Source organism: Macrobrachium rosenbergii, chromosome 15, assembly GCF_040412425.1.
Source record: "Macrobrachium rosenbergii isolate ZJJX-2024 chromosome 15, ASM4041242v1, whole genome shotgun sequence".
Taxonomy (NCBI): Eukaryota; Metazoa; Arthropoda; class Malacostraca; order Decapoda; family Palaemonidae; genus Macrobrachium; species Macrobrachium rosenbergii.
Window position 1 is genome coordinate 40,208,971 of NC_089755.1, and position 19,698 is coordinate 40,228,668.

Here is a 19,698-nt window from a genome sequence, read left to right on the forward strand (position 1 = left end):
AAACATTAGTGTTACCATAAGATCCAAGGACCCACGATGTTTGTTAACGCGTGTCTTTGCTATTTCTACACACAAAATAAGATCTAAGGTATTTCTTGTAGTGCCAATATATGCAAGACGTGGTTGTAATAGAAATAGTCGGAATAATAGAGAAACAAATTCAAGTTCTACGGAGTTCCAGTGAGACATAGGCCTAGGCTTAGCCCCATATCCTATTCCTGTCTCAAGACTGACAAATCTGGAAAAAATGCGAAGCTTTGCCTCGGTCTCTTCAGAGCAACAGAATATAGGCCTTTATTACACAGAGCTCGACATCAGGACTCAGCTCTTCGACAGATGACAAACATGGAGATTCCTAAATTCCAGTGCCGTTCCTACTCTGGACTTTATGTAGCTGAAGTGATGCAGGTTAGTAGTGTGGCCCATAATTTACGAAGCTTCTATGAGCTTACAGTCATTTTTAGCCGATTCTTATTTATTAGCAGTTAAAAAATATTCGTATTAGCTTAACAGGATATCGTTTATGTTACGGCAGCATGCCTGTAGGCTAAAACTTAAATATGTTTTTTGGTAAAATGCTAAGCTTGGGAACCAGTCGTCACGTGTTCATATTTTACAGACTCATATCCCATATTTCTCATAATTCTTTGAATTTGTTTTTATACCTTTACACAATATATAATAATTGTCTTCCCTACGTAATTAGGATATACTAATTAGGCTAGGTGTCGTACCTTTATTCTTGCTATGTAGGCCTAGTGTCATTATGTAGCCTAAGTATACTTTAGTTTAACCAGACCACTGAGCTGATTAATAGCTCTCCTAGGGCTGGCCCGAAGGATTAGATTTATTTTACATGGCTAAGAACCAACTGGTTACCTAGCAACGGGACCTACAGCTTATTGTGGAATCCAAACCACATTATAGCGAGAAAGGAATTTTCATCACCAGAAATAAATTCCTCTAATTCTTCACTGGCCCGCCGGAGACGCGATCTCAGGCCTAGCAGAGTGCTAGCCTTTGGTGCACATTTCATTCACTATGATGTATTGTTTCAGGTAATGATAATTCTATAGAACAGGTCACCGGTATGTATATTTAAGTTTAGAGAACAATTGAATAAATGCTTGTGAATAGTCGAAAAACAGGGAATCCTTAAAAACTGACCTAGTTTAAATAAGAATGCTTAAATCCTTTTATATTCAGTAGCTTTAGGTGACTACAGTGAGAAGCCAGCGTTTGTGGATGTTGGTAAAACAATCTAGGCTTTACATTAGCCTGAGGTTCATTATCCAGGAAAACCAGTTAGCCTACCTGGAATGCTCTAGGTTCAGATGATTTCGGATAAGAGGCTCGGACTGCAAAGTGTAATTGTTCCTACAGGAATACAAACTACAATGAACTTTTTCTATGCCTACACCAACTCAGAATAGTGTGAAATATATCATTGCATGTCTTTTACTGTTGGCACAGTGGACAACACTGGACACCCAATACTTCTTACCCATTTTGATCTGTCCTTTCTTTTGTAAGAGAGACTTGCCATCCTGGTAGGCACCTCTTCTAGGAGAAGACCATTCCGAAATAAACCACTGTTCTTCAGTCTTGGACGGTGCCATAGCCTTTGTACAGTACTGGGGTCTTCCACTGTCTTGGATTGGTGTTCCCTGGAGTTCCCTAGCTTGGGGGTATACCCAAGCACACTTCTCTATCAGTTCCATCTTCTTGTTTTTCAAATAATGTACAGGGCTGGCTTAATAGAAGGGCTGAGGATGCTTGGTGGTTTAAGAAGAGGTTGCTTGCATTAACCCGGTACAGTATGTATCCACCCATGGCAGAAGCTCCTTGGGACGCCATGTCAGTATTAGCCCCTTGGGGATCTAAGTATTATATACACCCACTTCTATTATTAATAATTTGTTGACTACATAGTATAGAAATGGGTGTATATAATACTTTGATCCCCGAGGGGTAGCACTAAAGACGGTGTCCCAAGGAGCTTCCACCATGGGTGGATACATACCAGGTTAATGCCGAGGTTGCCTTACCTTATCATTTTCTTCTCCTCTGTCTTTACCCATGAATTAATTTTCAAAACTACTTTACTGCCCTTTACTTCAGTTTTGGGTAAATCTGGAGATCTATTTGTCTTTGCTGGGTTTGCCGACTCCTCCCAGTTGACGCAGTTTCATTCTGGCAGTAATTCTGTCTTCTTATGGGAACCCACTTTTCAGAATTAATTTTACACGTTTTACCTGTTATTGTTTTTGTTAAGTTTGCAAATATTCCTTCATGTTTGTGTTACATGTTGTTGCTTCTTTTTTGGCAATATTGAACTTAATCCTGGTCCATGCAATATATCACAGAAATGCTGTATTTTATATAGCAATGTCCATGGATTATATAAGAAGAAAAAAGGACTTGGTAGGTGCTGCTGTTAATTTTGACATCCTTTTATGTTTTGAAACTCTTGTGTCTTATTTGTAACACATTTCAGAACTGTTGATTCCAGGGTTTAAAAAGCCCATTTCACCCAAGTGCAATGCTATTCCAAAGGCCCGTGAAATTGCACTGCATATTAGAGAGGGTACTTGTTTACTAAAATGGTAGCAGTTCAGGAAGCTGACTTCAGTGCTTGTTTTATTCTCGTTGGTAACGACAATGCTCATCACACTGAATGGCTGAGGTCAGTTAATGCCACAGATAATCATGGTGTTGCTGCTCTAGATTTCTCCACTTTTTCAGTTTGTGAGCAGTTAATAATTGAACAGAATTGGCCATACTCAGTTGACCCACAGATTCCTTTTAGAGGGGGGATCTGCACTAGTCTGTATACAGTGCGACTCTCCTCTTACTGTGGAACGCATGTTATTACATTGCTGTAAGTATGCTGCAGCACAGCAAAGACATGGGTTAGTGGGCAGGGATTTAGCAGAACTGCTTGGTCCAGATGTAGTTGTTAATAACATAGTTGCATTCCTTAGGGACATTAACCTCTATAATGAAATTTAATATTGACCTCTTGGTACGTTGCCAAGTGTAGTAGGCTATATACACTTGCAGTTTTGTATATAAGCATGTCTATGGATATTTTTTAAATTTTTTACTTTTTTTACACTGTAAAGGTTATATGCATATCCTAAATGCAAAGTTATTTTTTTTTATGGGGAATATCAATTTTTGCCAAATGTTAATTTTTACCGTAGTTTTAAAATCAGATTTTTATTATTTAATTCATAAATTCATTGCCATGACTATTTATCTCAAACCAAATTATTATAGCACTGAATAATCCCTCGGATTCCAGTGCATGGCTTCAATCCTAAATTTCATATTCCATTCCCATGCACTGGCAACTTTTCTTCACCTTGTATTTACACATGTTACAGAGACTACCTTGTGGAATAGGATTCCCAGGGGTTCATCTGATCATTAATTGATTAAGGTTAATGTGGAGTTGTATCAGGTTGTTCTTGAGGTTAGTTTTTCAAGGAAGGCATATATACTTGAAATCCCAGGCCATTTGGGATGGTATTCACCATGATCTTATTGAGTTCAGATAGAGTGATATTTACAGAAGTCTGAATATTATTGAGTGTAGAAATGTTTACCTTAGAATTATTAGCAAGAGGAGGTTCTAAAATCCTCGTTTCATTGTAAAGGTAAGCCATGGTTTAATGCTGCATGCAAGCTTGCCTGCCATGAAAAACAAGCAGCTTGTTTATGGAGGAACAATATGCTGGATTTTTTATGGCACAATTTTAATGAGTCTTTGTGAGCAAACAGTATGGTGAGTCAGTCATGCTTTCTAGAGTCTAAGGTGTGTTCAATGGCCTTCAGGTCTAGAGAAGTCAAAACCTTGCCTCTGGGCCTTTACAGTTTTGGTGACCCTAACAGAATCTTTTCCATCTTTTTTAAAAAAGGCTGGTTATTTTATTTCTCCTAAGATTACTGCTACTATTTTCAGAAGATCAAGTGGATTTGCAAGTTCTCCTTCTGTTTGAAGGAAAGGAAACATTGCTTCATTACCTAAAGAACTAAGTGTGCTCTCATTCTCCCCAATATACTCTAGACTGATTTCAGTTACCTGTGTTTTATATATCTAAGGTTTTTAAGAAGCTGTTCTCTGAGCACGTTTGTAGGTTTGTTGAAGATAATAGCCTATCTACCAGATTATAATTTGGGTTGTGAAGAGGTCTTGGTACTTGTGATGCACTCTTGTCGGTATCTACTTGGTATCTACTGTCTTGCAGAGTGCTCTTGATGAAAGTGCAGAAGCACACATGGTCTTTCTAGATTTTAGTGCAGCCTGTGACTGTATGAATAATGAAGCACTTATCTGCAAGTTAAGATTATTGGGAATTGGTGGACCTTCTATTAATGTTTTAAAGAGTCTATGTTGATGACCAGTTAATAGCTTTAGTAATGTCATTTCAGGTGTTCCTCAAGGAGTGTTCATGGACTTCTGCTATTTACAGTACTGTCTTATTAGTGACATTTGGCAAGGTATGGAGAACAAACTGATTGCATATGCCAGTGATGCTACTCTCCTAGCTGTTGCTCCTTCTGTGTTCTTTAGGCCTGTGGTTGCAGATTCCTTGAATAGATTTGTCATGCATGCATGAGTTGAGTATAGTTTGGGGTGTGAGCCCTTCAAAAACTTAAAGTATGATAGTTAGTTGATCCAGAACACTTTTGCTTTTGCATCCCGGTTTACATGTAAGTGGTACACTTGTAAACATCAGTGACTCTTATAAGATTTTAGGCGTAACTTTTGATAAGGAATTTACTTTTTAGGTTAGCCTATATGTGATATTGCTTCCTCTGTTTCACAAAAAATGGGTATCTTTCTGAATTGTTTTCAGATGTTTTTTGGTGAAGCTATTATATCATAAGTGTTTTAACTTTTCTTCTTCCGTGTTCGGAGTAATGTCCTCTAGAGTGTCTTTGGGTGATGATTTTCATCTCAAACTCTTGGATAGATTTATGTCATCAGTCAGGTTTATTTTGCCAACTGTTAATGTTTACTTGTGTCATAGACGTAAAGTGAGTTCATTATATTTGTTGCATAAATGTACTAGAATGACAAACATCCTCTGCACTCATCTTTACCTAACCTAGCTGTTTTTGCTCGCAACACTAGCAAGCTGCTGCAGCAGATATCGTGGGATTTTGTAGCATCAGGTGTAATACTGTACTGTGCAGTTTGGTAGGAGTTTTATCTTGGCTACAACTAAAATGTGAAATAGTTTACCTAAGGCAGTTGTGGAATCGTCTGATCTCCAAGTGTTTAAGCAAGGAGCAACTTCATTCCTGCTCTCTGCATGCATCTGGATTTCAGGTATACAGTATTGGTTTTATTATCTACTCCCTAATATTTATTTATTTATCACTTTTTCCCATAACTTGTCTCTCTCTGCAGGTTAATTTTCCCACGGAGCCATCGTGGGACTCTGTGAGAGGTTTTCGGCAGAAGACTTAAAAAAAGGGGGGGGGGGATGAGTGGGAGGAAAGCCTTCATGTTCTTTATTGTTTGTTTGATGTTTGTGGTTATTTCTGTTGTTCAACATGGATTTGACCAAGAAAAGTTAACAACTAAAGGCCCTGTAAGGGGGATAGTTCCATCAGTGCACCTCACATTTTTGCAGCGTCCCTTCGGCCCCTAGTTGCAACCTCTTACATTTCTCTTTCTGTACCTCCGTTCATATTCTCTTTCTTCCATCTGACTTTCCACCCCCTCTAACATTTGTTTCACAGTGCAACTGCGAGGTTTTCCTCATGTTACACCTTTCAACCCTTCTTACTGTCAATTTCCCTTTCAGCGCTGAATGACATCAAAGGTCCCAGGGTTTGGCCTTTGGCCTAAATTCTATATCCCTTAACAACTAAAGGTGTAAAGGACATAAGTGAGTGTTTAGCCCCTTTGTTCTTAGTGTTACTGTAACCATCGGGGTAGGCAACCTGCCTGCGGCCTCCAACATTGTCAACCCGGAATCGAGCAGAGCTGGAATTGAGATATTATTTGGCTCATTGTGAAGTTAATGATCCATGCGAACCAACCACTGCCCCTTTGTCGAGCCCATTCGAGAACATTCCCGTCAGCGCTATCATCCGCTGACTATTGACGTTACCGTGCTGGCCACTCGGTCTAGCCTCAGGGAACTCACCAGAACAGAGTAGAGACGCTGTACATTTTAAAGAAAATATACCTCCGTTCTCTAACCAAGAACGGCGAGTTAAATTGCTTTATTGTTTTGATTATAATTATGTATATATGTATGTATATATATATATATATATATATATATGTATATATAAATTTATATATATATATGTATCTATATATGTTTGTGTGTATAAAACTACCTATTTATTTTCATTTATGGTTTTGTATTCCTCATTTCACTTCAGCTTTTGTAGATTATACGATATTTTTCAGTTTTTTTAATTGAATCTTAGTATATATCTAGTGTTCTTTTATAAAATTTATATATATATATATATATATATATATATATATATATATATATATATATGTATATGTATATATATATATTATATAGATAGATAGATAGATACCGTAGATAGTGTCCCTCTGTCATAGTAAGAACTTAATGTTTGTATTGATCTTTTAACACCTTCTGTTGTAACTTAGTCAAAGTATTGTTTTGAAAACCAGTGCATCAATTTCTGGATTATTTTTTGCACAATATTACCATTTTATATTTTATATTGTATATTTTATATTTTTTTATGAGGAATGATTACATAGAAATATAGAAATTGTTAAAAACAAGTCGACCTATGAGGAATGATTTCATAGAAATAGGCCTATATAGTAATTTTTATAAAGAAATCGAGCTATGAGGAATTATTACACAGAAATTTAGAAATTATTATGAAGAAATCGACCTATGAGGAATTATTACATAGAAATTATAATTAGCAAATCGACCTATGAGGATTTATTACACAGAAATATAGAAATTTTTTTAAAGAAATTGACCTAGGAGGAATTATTACATAGAAATGTAGAAATTATTATGAACATCGACCTATGAGGAATTATTACTTAGAAATATAGAAATTGTTATAAAGAAATCAACCTATGAGGATTTATTACATAGAAATATTGAAATTATTATAAAAAATCGACCTGTGAGAAATTATTACTTACAAACATAGAAATTATTATAAAAAAAATCGACCCATGAGGAATTATTGCTTAGAAATATAGATTTATTGTAAAGAAATAGACCTATGAGGATTTATTATTTAAAGATAGATCGACCTATGTGGATTTATTATTTAAAGACATAGAAATTATTATAAAGAAATCGACCTATGAGGATTTATTACACAGAAATTCAGAAATGATTATAAAGAAATCGAGCTAAAACTCACGATCGCAGTATTTAAGAGAGGAATGTTCTACTACGAAAAAAAATAGAGGATGGGAAAAGATAGCGTGACGATAATTAGGATTACCACCACCACCACCACCACCACCACCACCTCCTCCTCCTCCTCCTCCTCCTCCTCCTCCTCCTCCTCCTCCTCCTCCTCCTCCTCCTCCTCCTCCACAAGACACCGTCATTAGGTCAGCAGCGGCCACCGTAATGTATGCGTGGCATGCATCATAACATTACGTCTTCTTATTATGAGGACGTTATGGATTTTTACTCGCACCCTGCCCTAATATCTTGGGAAGGAAGTAACTGCAGTGACTGTGAGTAAAAAAGCATGCATATTTTGGAGAAGGTGTCTTGAAAGTAATTTAACCGCAAATGAAGGAAAGTCGCCTCATCTGCTTTGTTCCAATATCCTGTGTCATCATTTCAACTGGATTGGTGTCCAGTACAAGCTTAGTGAGATTCCTAGCACCGACCTGGAACCATTCTTGTTACCGTTATTGTTATAACACGATCCAAATGGCTCCGGTTTCACCAGACACTTTCACGGAGCTGGATGTCTTGGTATCTGCACATAGAACAAAAAAGTAAGTCAAAGGATAACAAACGTATCAGAATAAACACCATATATACTAGTAAAACTGGTTGAAATAAGCCAATAGATTGAGAAAAGGAATAGGGAAAAGAAAAATAATGGTACTTACGCTAGCAAGCTTTTAAACATCAACATCCACAAGAATCAGGATAATTGTTTTGCGATTGTTCCATGAAGGGGAAAGAAAGACTGTTGTTGATAATCAATTTGATACCATGCTCTGCGAGGAGAGTACCACTCACTAACTCGATAGACGATGGTCAAAGGTCCCTCGTAGGAGCAATTTATATGGAAGACGTCCCAGCATTTCGTTTTCTAACAGTGGGCACTTACCATAATTTCTAGTAAAATATTGAGACAGTAAGCCCATTCAGACCAGTTTTTAGTGACTTTCCATTCAAGCATTGGCAGGGGAAAAAAGATCTGAAGTGCATAACCGGACAAATATTAGCGAGATATCACACGAAAACGTTTTCTGACATCTTAAAACAACTTGTTACCAGGGTTTTTACCACTTGTTGGGAAGAAAATGTATCGCATGACAGGGATCGTGACCTCATCATAATGAAGTGTGTCACTTCAGCTTTACGCCAGTCAGGAGATTTCCGCTGCTGGATGCAAGTTTTGGTGGTAAGATGCTAAAAAGTGGCGGAAGAGAGCTCCTTTGACGCTGACTTTAGTAACATTTGCTTTTGTGTCATGTCAGATATGTTCCTGTTTTGTGTGTGTGTGTATTTGCCCCACGGATAACTAATTTCAGCATTTTCTGAACCATTAAGATAAGCCTGCTGTCCGAGAACGTTTTATCCCTATGAGAAATAGTGTATATTTTTCTCATCTTTGCTGTAGGGGGATATTGTGTAGGAGATTAAAGAGAATATCAGGAAATGTATATATTGCAGACAAGTAGGAGTTTATAAATTCTAATGAGTTTTAGTATCACGTACAGCAGTATACTTACATACATTGTATATATATATATATATATATATATATATATATATATATATATATATATACATACATTGTATAATATATATATATATATATATATATATATATATATATATATATATATATATATATATATATATATATATATATATATATATATATATATATATATATACTTACATACATTGTATAATATATATATATATATATATATATATATATATATATATATATATATATATATATATATATGTATGTATATATATGTATGTATGTATTTATGACTATGATTAGGATCAACTGTGGTCTCTGAAATGAAAGCCGAGGGCGCTACCAGAAATTTATTTCTGTGAAACACGTGCTTATGTGTTGATTAATCATCTCCACGCACATATACATATGTATGAGAAGTTACTGTGAATCACATGACGGAATAAAACTAAACCTCTGTCATTCCTAACCCAGTTAGCCTATTGTTTTTCACAATATAACTACGGTTGCCAATTCACCGTTTACACCGCGTGTCTTGCAATAAGCCCCACCGCTGCTGTCGCCCAGACCCGCTCTGGATCATACATACCTTCCAGTCACTGGTGGGACCAGCGAAAAGACACACACACACGCCCCTTGTTGTAGTGTTTCTCCGCTAGCGCCACGGTAAACGGTGTATTTTTTTCCTACACTTTTTGTATATGTTCGTTTTACGGAAGATTATGATAAACGACGTGTTTTTTTCCTGTATAGGTTTTTATATGTTCGTTTTACGGAAGATTGTGGTTTTGAGTGATTTATGCATGTTGGTGAAATCTCCTTTTCACCTGCCTTGAGCCTAATTCTGGGTTCTGTTTGTTACACGTATTAGTAAGTGTTTGTGTATCAGTTTAATATTTCTACATCATGAGTTTACACGCATTTGGAAGTGCTTGACAAGTGTTTGTGCATCAGTAAAGAGCTCTACATCTTGTGTTTACACGCATTTGTGAGTGTTTTACGAATGTTTGTGTATTAGTAAAGAGCACTACATCATGTGTTGACAAGTATTTGTAAGTGTTTAATAAGTGTATATGTATCAGGAAAGAGCTCTACATCATGTGTATATACGTATGTAAGTGTTGAATGTGTTTGTGTATCAGTAAAGAGCTGCACGTCATGTGTTTACACGTAATGTGAGTGTTTAATAAGTGTTTATGTATCAGTAAAGAGCTGTATGTGTTTACACGTAATGTGAGTATTTAGTAAATGTTTGTGCGCCAGTAAAGAGCTCTGCGTCGTGTTTACTGAAACGTGAAGTGTCTTATTTGGAGGTTGGGACATTTGGTAAATTTAATGCTCGGATATTTGCACTCTTTGCTTCGATTACCAAGATGAAAAATGAGTTCAATAGAGGACGTACAATAAATCGAAGCTCATTTGAGATTTATATTTGATATTCAAGATAGGGAATCGTGATATTTCGTTATCAAGTGCCACGCTACCCTCATTTTTTATGGTGACGTTATAGGGAAGCAGACTTCAGAAAAAATAAGAGTTGGTAATAGGTATTTGATTTGATACAGTTGTTAAATTCAGTGCAATCGCGAAGCAAAAAAAATAAAAATAAATAAATATAGAGTAACCAAAATATGCTACCTAGATTGTTCAGAACATTGGTGGATAAATGCTATCATAACCGCTGAGGTAGACTAATTTGGTCGAAGATAGCTAACATCAAAACGACGACACTATAGTTTTAATTATTAGTCGTAGCTGCAGCCAGTATAGGGCGTGTTCGTTTGTTCGTGCAACATTCTGAGAAAGCAAGAACGTGTGAGACCATTAAGGCCGGGGAACTCTGGAGAAAGAATGCCAAGAGAATGTGACCCTTTGCCTAGCGGATGTCAAAGTCCTTTGTTTTGTTCTAGACATTTCCCATTTTCAGTGTCTTGAATTATGTTTACACGCTTTTGAAACCAGGACTCATCCCAGAGGCTACTATCTTAGGCCCTGTTATAAGTCATCAGTATCACATTTCTGTGCAGTTTATGAGCATTGCTTTGGAAAGAGGTTTAACTAAGTGAGGTGGGTTTCGCCATAGGAAAAAACATTCAAGAAGTGTATATATTCGAGAACATTATATATCATGTCTGCACCATTCGCTAATAAATGGACTAATGATAGCGTGCGTTACTCGAATTCAAGACATTGCTTCCCTGCGTGCACCCAAATGAAGACCAACTGTATTTACAGACTTCCAATTATAAAATGGGCATTAACCACAGTTGCATTCATTGCAGTTTGACTTTCAATTTCTTTCATTATTCTGGGATACCTGGAAAGGCATCATGTCTGATACGGTTCTTGAATATCTTTTTAATATGCGAAATATATATTACGTATATTAACCCTCCTTTAAAGCAATGAATCATAAACTTCTTCTTCTTATTAAAAGGACTTCTCACTTATAAAAGGACTTATTTTTGTAACCTCAGGGAAGAGTCCTGGTTTGAAGGACTTTTGACGACATTGGAGGTTGAAATATCTAGTCTCGAAAACAGGACTCCCTAAATGACATTAGACCCCTAGTGTCACTTTCCTTATGACAATTTGTCAACGTAGTTCTTCATTGGAGTATCTTTGCACTGACACAGTGCTAGAGTTGATTTTTTGAGATGTTTGCTATGTAATGAAGGTGTTACTTGGGAAGGCTTGGTTTATGTGTGTATTTGTCTGCACCATTTGCTAATAAATGGACCTAATGATAGCGTGCGTTACTCGAATTAAGACGGGATTCCTGCGTGCACCCAAATGTGACTGCCTCTCTGATAACATAATTAGATTTGAACGTGTTCAATATACTGCCACAGGTGATTCATTGTCCATCTTAGACCAACAATTTTATATATATATATATATATATATATATATATATATATATATATATATATATATATATATATATATATATATATATATATTCTCTTCAAGAAATCTATTGAGTCACTATTATCCAGCTTACTTCCAGTTGTAATTTTAATCTTAGCCTGGCATGTATTATTTGGACCCCTGTATTAGAAAAATGTTCAAGAATGACCTAAAAGATAAAATCACTGACTTAATTACAAGGTAGCTACTTGATATATATTTTCTATATATCCGTATGTTTAATATAATTTTTTATTTTGTAAAAATGTTCATCTTGCAAAAAGTTATTGTGTTTACAAAAAAAGAAATTATTGTGTTGTACTAAAATTTTTAGGTGGTCAGTCACGAACATGTATAATCTTTTTAATTGTCCTGTCCCTGCTCTTGAACGGTTGATCCTAATCCTTTGTAAAAACCTCTTAAATATTTAATCCTGTTTGGCAGTTCTACTAATTCTTCAATTGTGTTGGATTCCAGGTACATATGTTTCCTTTATAATCCCCATCTGTCATTTATATGAGCTTTTTCTCTGTAAACATACTTTTATATTTCTTCAGTCTGCTAAGTAAAGGACTAGTGTCGAAAGGCCTCGCAGCACTCCAGTGTTTTCCGTTTTATCTTCGTTGGATTTTATCTTTATTTATATATTTCACGTTCCATATTTTCATATATGATTCAGTTATACATATATATATATATATATATATATATATATATATATATATATATATATATATATATATATAATATAGCCGTATATATATTATATACATATAAAATACATGTACATATCCGTACACATACACACAGCATACACATATGCATGTACCTGTTGGTCTAAGACTTGACATTGAATCACCTGTGTCAATATATTGAACACGTTCCTATAATCATGTGTGTTTTGGTCTTCATTTTGGAGCACGCGAGGGAGCAATGTCTTGAATACGAGTAACGCACGCTATCATTAGTCCGTTTATAGTTTTAAGAAGCGTTCTCAAGTTAATATAATTCACGCATTACTGCTTTTGGGAAGAGAAAAAAAAAATGTTCCAACTTTTGGCGTCAGTGCACCGATTAAACTATGAGGAACTATTCGAGGAATTTTATGTATTATCGATGTTTTACTTTTCCTCACTGGGAGGCACTGTTGGATGTTATGGTCATATTCTAAGTCTCCCTTCCTGGGCCATGATTATGGCTCAGTAAGACTTACTGTGTTCTCTTTTTCTGCAAGTCAGTTGGCACTAGTCACGCCACTGAGTGTTAGTTGGTACTGATCCAACAGTTTTTTTTTTTTTTTGCCCCTGTCAATACTTTGCGTGGCCTCTGTTTGTTACTGAATTAGGGACAATTACCTGCTTGGGGGACGGTCGTCACTTCTACCTGTTTCTGTTCCTGTCGTCACTCGTACTGGGTGTTCCTGTTTGCATGAAGTAGGAGCAGTACCATCAATAGTGGCGGTACCATCAATAATGCACTGTAATCGCTATACAGTGATGCTAAAAATAGCACTGTGTAGTTGAACATACTTCTGCAAAGACATGCAACACCCTTTGCGGTAAATAAAGTCTTCCTAAACACGATTCCTTAAATGTGGCACTGACCTTTTAATGTTAAACTAGGTAGAGTTAATCATTATTGTATCATGGTGATCGTATCTTGTATAAATGACGATGTGGTTTCTATAAAAAGAAATCAGTTCTGAATTATTTTTGCCCCGAAAGTAAATCATCTTGAGGAATTTGCCAATTATGTGACTTGTTTCATCAACTACGATTTCCAGTCATGAGGTTTGTTGCTACGGCAAACTCGGACTCGCCAGAAAACAACTTCGGAGTACATAGTTCGAGGGAATTTCTGTAGTAATTAGATTATTATCTTCTTTTCGAATAGCCTAAATGCATTTCGTGTGGCCTTTCTAAAAGAGCGGACGCCATGTCTTGTGATAACCTGATTGCATGCAAGGTTGAAACCCTATGTGCTAGTTTCTACGTGTTGAAACCAATTTTTGTTGTTTTGTACCTCATATTAATATTACTGTTCGGAATCTGCATGACATCTCTTTTCGTTATAATTGCCGTCATGGCTTTGAGGAGAAATGCTATGTTAATACTTTTTCTACCATTTGTCTGTATTCTACACTACTTTGCTAAATACCTACTGTTATTACCGGCATGTGATCAGAATAGCCTAACTCTCAAGGAAGGCGAAATATGAACGAATGAAAACTGAATTGTTCATGGAAGGCGAAATATGAACGAATGAAAACTGAATTGTGTAGCAAGAAAGATATTGTATACAGCCTTGATAAAGACTGTCCTGACCTAACGTGGAGTATGGGAAGCAAAGGGTTGTCCAGGATTTCACTAATAGGATAATTAGTCGCTGTCCAGGAATTCTTCATGCCTAAAAAGTAAAATTCCCAGCGCTTGGCCTTCAGCGTAAATTTTATACCCCATTCCATTCCTTAACAGGAAAATGTTGAGTGAACCTCCATATGACTACCATTACTTGCCTTTTTAGTATTTTTTTTCTTTATAGACAACAAAATGGTGCAGCCAAAACTGAATACTGGCATTGTGTCTCTGCTAAATTTATCTTGACTGCATAACTGATAGGTGCAATCAATATTGCTGGTTTCAGAGTACCAACGTTGAGGGTGTATATTCGATAAAGTAAATAATACTTGACCTAGTCCCTTACTAATTCCGTAGGGGGTAGTGCCATCGGTGTACCTCATGTGGTGCACTGTAAGCATTACTAAAAGGTGTTTGTAGCGTTCCTTTGGGCCTTAGCTGTATCCACTTTGTAGTCTCATACTTACCTTCATTATTACTTCATTTCTTCAGTCATGCTGATCAACACCTCTAAATGTTACTTTTTAGTGCAACTGTGTTTTTCTTCCAGTCCTGCCTTTAGATTCTTCATATTCTTTATTCCTGGATCCCTATCTTGCTGTTCAACCATTGCAACTCCTCTTTTCACTGTCTTAATAGCTGGTGGTGGGTTAATGTGGCCTTTCTTAGCAACATTTGCTTCAGGATGTGACGTCCCTGCCTACACGAGTTATGGTAGAAGAGACTCTAGCCATGGCAGGCAACTCTTTAAGGAGAAGGACACTCCGAAATCAAACCAGTGGGTAGAAGGGACTCTATAGTCTTGTTAGGCAACCCTTGTAAGAGTAGGCCACTCTTAATATAAACCTTGTTCCCCAACCTTGGACTGTGCCATAGCCATTGTACCGTGGCCTTCCATGGTCTTGGGTCTGAGTTCCCTTGCTCGAGGGTACAAATAGGCATTTATCCTCATTTTCATTCACTTTCCTGTTTTTTTTTCGAAAACTGTGTAGGACAGGCTGTTGAGAAAGCAAAAGTTGCTTGGTTGATATCAGGAAAGTGCCTTCGTCTTTACGTAATTTTTTCCAATCTGAGCGTTTTATTTCTAAATCCATCTTGACTTTCCTCCCACATTTGTTGTGGCAAACCTGGCGGATTTCTTTTGCTTTACAAGGTGTGCCGGCCCAGCTTGTCGACCAGCTGCTTCCGGCGTTTTTTCAGTGACGTATGGTGACGTTTATATACTGTCAACACAATTTATAAATAATGTAAATACTGGTGTTGTTGATGGTGGTGTTGTTTATTGCTCTGTTGATTTTTACAATGTTTTCTTGTTATGAGTCTAGTTATTAGTTTTGATGCTGATTTTATGTTGTTAATTTTAATTCTTTCGGGAGGCATTGAGTTGTGTTGGTCTATGCGCAAACGCATTGGTTTCGGTACGTAAAGCAAAAGTTATTACTTCGTAGGGTTGCAAGCATTGCCTTTTTGTATAGCATCTTGTTCTTTCCACAAGCCTTCTTCCTTCAGGCATGCTTGTATCATACCTCATTGATTGTCTGTAACTGAGCTGCATTTATACGAGCCTGATATATTAATAAATATTCTGGGCTGTTTCCTTCCAAAACCTTGCATTAGTCTCCCGGTATTTCAGGCTATATATACTGTAACGGTAACTGACGGACGACTTGGCTAACGGCGTGGCCGGAATGCGGAGCCCATCAGGAAATTGGATGCAATGAATTCTTTATGCTCGGGTATCGATTACCATCCGGTTCTTTCCGGTAAGAAAAAAAGGGTAGCTGTTCTATGTTATGCGTTGAAGGTGCTACTCATTGATATTGTATTATGCTAACTTTAGGCGGCATACTCTTCCTTTCGATTTATTGCTGAAGGTGTCATTAGGGTTGCTATTTCCGGTGTATATTGCGTCACGAATAATTTGCAATATGTGCCTAGTCGTCAAGTTTTCTTTATTTTACGTAATTTTCAAGCAAAAATTTGGTAATCTTCTTAAAAGCCTGTGAATGCGAGTTAGTGTTCATATAAACTTGCGTTGGACACACACAACATACATGAGAGAGAGAGAGAGAGAGAGAGAGAGAGAGAGAGAGAGAGAGAGAGAGAGACGTAATTAATTAGAAGTTGTGCCTCTCACTGAATCAGGCGAGTAACAATGTAATCCACTCTACAGGAAATATGGTGGTACTGTTCCCTCCAACGGAAGACCTTCCACACGATGCAGTCTAAACCTACCATCCAGTCCTGGAGTCCTTGGAGGAAAGGCTGGCCACGATTACTATGGAGTATGTGTGTCTCCTTGTACATTCTTGGTCTAAGCGTCGCATGCATAGCTCTCGTTTTGGTGAGACCAATAACAGCTGCCGGGTCCCTTCCCTCAGACACCTACACCATCTCAGGACCATTGTATCAAGGGAATGTTTTCAGCGGGGCTACGAAAGGAGATCGCCTCAAAACCATCACGTTGAACCAAGGTAAAGTATACACACACACACACACACACACACACACGATTTAACCACTTCTCTCAACTGGTAAAGGTTAGAGTGGCTTCAGAAAAAACTTGGCAATGATAATTGGTATATCTATACTTAACTGCTGAATTATTGATGAACCCCTGTGCACAACACTTCCACAATATTAGCTGCTTTATACAACTTCCCATGAAGTTCAGAAGCAGTGTATCAGACTCCATATACACACTGCCATTCACCATTATGTTGCATGCACTCTTATACTTAATTGATATTAAGGGTCCTTTCCAGTACCTCCTGCCAGCACTGGTTTTTTTTAGTTATTATTATTTTTTTTTTTGTCTTCCTCGCCACCTTCCTCCTAGGACTTGCGGGTTATGTAGACTCTTCACCAGCCCAATATTCGTCCTCCATTTATGCATAATGACTGAAGCATCTCAAAATGCTTTGGTCCAGCCTTTCACCTGCATCAATTTTTTACCATTTTTATGTCCTCCTAAGTTCTCACACACCCAGTACAGTATTTCATATCCAACCTATACAAAGGAAACAGTTCTTCTCAAGAGCTCCCTCAGTTTTTTGTGGGAAGTTGCAGAAGAGTTAACTGAAATTTTAATTTTGTTTCCCCTCCTCTAATGCATTTCTTAAACTAGGTGTCGTGAGGGAACAGGAAAACTTGTGATGCATCCTAACTTAATTAGCTTTACCTTCCCCACATAACCCAACTTAGTGTGCTTTATGTGATAGAGTAAAATACAAGGATGTTTCCTAGCCTTACCTTCCCTAACCTGACTTGTGGTGCCATTTCCAACCTGGCCAGAGGAGGTGGCCAGTTTCATAAAAAAAAAAAAAAAAAAAAAAAAAATTGACAGAGAGAGAGAGAGACAGACAGACCAGAGCTCACAGGATGACAATGCAGTGATTTCAAGATTTCAACACACACAAATCTATGGACAGAAATAACTACATTACATGGATTTGGAATACAGCAGAAAGAATCATGGATTTGAGAGAGAGAGAGAGGAGAGAGAGGTTCCAAGTTCACAGGATGTGTAACCGAAAATAGTTTACGGAAAATCGTTAAAAAATGCATAAAGCATATGTATACATTAACACACACAAACAGTTTTACAAAAACCTTCAAACAGATTATTATGCCGTTTTAACATTTCTTACATTAGTGTAGTGTAATGAAGTGCAAGTACAGCCAATAAATAAATATTTGGTACAGTACATATTATAAGCCGGGGGACTGCCTGTATGATATTGTATCGTGTAACTGTTATCTAGATTTAAGTGAATTTCTTATATGATAGCTACAATTTTGTTTTGAGCTTTATAAGAATTTAGCCAGGTTTTGTTGGAAATTGTGTTGACCATCCCCCATAGTACAAAATTCATTATAGCAGCAAAACAGCGGTAATTGTACATAAATATTTTTTAGCAAGTCTTTCCATGATATCAAATAGATATTATAAGAAATAACGAGAACAGAAATATCAAACTAGCACCTAACTTGGGTATATTAGTGTTGTCACTTAACCACATGCAAAATTAGTGTTATGAGGCTCATTTGGTACTGAAAGCTAGTCAAAATAATTCCAGTATATTTTGAAGTACAGAGGTATTTATAGACAAAAATCATTAAAACATTTTTTAAAGTAAACCTACAGGTAAGAGGTATTCATATGAAATAAAAGTTATTTACTCTTTTGTTGTGCCATTTATTCTTATTACAAGTTCATTATGCTGCTTGAATTCTTTGCTAGGAAGTATTTTGGTGATGATCGATATCAGATTACTTAATACTGTAACAGTGAGGGTAGAGTACAAAAGCAGAAAGGAGAAAATTGAGTGTAAAAGCAAACATAGTTAATAGGGTAGCCCCTTCATGTGTTTTGTGCATCCCTCTGTAATATGTTTCAAAGCTCTACTTTAGTACTACTGTATCCATATTACTGTATTGACATAATTATCATGTAACTGACGTAAAACATGTTTTTAACCAAAAAAGACTGACAGGGAACAGTACTCTTCGCCGAAAAGACCTGACAGAGTTAAATCTATCAATTAGAATTACTCTTTTATGTGATTCCAGGCAGAGATGGGCCAGTCCAGCATCAGGCAATGACCTGCACAAGAGCCTGTCACCAGACTCCCGGGTGCCATACATTTGTTATCAGGGGAGATGAGTGTTACTTGACATCATTTGATGCTTGCAAAAATGCTGGGAGAAGATTTCTTCTGGAATGGGAAGGTATGAATACTATGGAGTACCTTGGAGAACTAATTCTGGTTAAGTAGTGGGTCTTGCAATAAATTAGTGTATTCTAAAGTATTTTAGACAAACACCATGCATACAAGTTTGTTGGGTTTTTTTTGGATATCACTTTTACAACTGTATTCAGTATAATTTTTACTCTTCTCCTTTTTAAGAATAATAAGTTTACAGGTATAAGTCACATCAGAGTTTAAAACTTCAAGTTGTAGATCTGGTTGTTATTTTAGGATTTCTACCAGTTGGGTACCTATGGAGTTTTCAGCTTGTGGAGTTATTCAAAACTGGTTGATCTTAGAGTGGACTTAACCCCTAACCACCTTTAGTCTTGTGAGAATTAATACATTTTATACATATAGTATTGACTTTAGACTATGAGATATACATTACATGGAAATCAGACTGCATTAATTCATTAAATGACCCTGCTACTATTGCTTTGGTATTCGAAACTGTAGTGTTCACCTCTCCCTTGGATGTCTTCAATAGAATTTCCATGTAGTATTCTGATAAGTTGTATAGTGCCATCCTCCTGGAAATCTTTCCAATCTTTTTGATGTTTGGTCATCATATGTTCAATAATTATTTCTTTTCTTCTGTTTGCAAAGTCACAGAATGCTCTATGTGCTCTTTTCAGAGATTCTTATTACTCACTAATTTCTTCTTTATTGATTAGCTTGACCCCCCCTTTTGTTTTTGCTTGCCTTTAGGTTTTGATTAGAAAAGT

General features: G+C 36.7%; 1 protein-coding gene across 2 annotated transcripts in view; it reads left to right on the forward strand.

The window, feature by feature from the left end:
- LOC136846588 (uncharacterized) overlaps positions 1 to 19,698 on the forward strand; it is a 26,673-nt gene continuing 6,975 nt past the window's right edge. Inside the window, exons 1-3 of one of the 2 annotated variants that reach the window (XM_067117454.1) lie at positions 1 to 408; positions 16,393 to 16,693; positions 18,792 to 18,950. In XM_067117454.1, the coding sequence (XP_066973555.1) occupies positions 337 to 408; positions 16,393 to 16,693; positions 18,792 to 18,950 (532 nt within the window). In that variant the 5' untranslated portion in view covers positions 1 to 336. Of the gene's footprint in view, positions 409 to 9,494; positions 9,619 to 16,392; positions 16,694 to 18,791; positions 18,951 to 19,698 lie in introns of those variants that run through there. The other variant, XM_067117455.1, reaches the window with a different exon arrangement.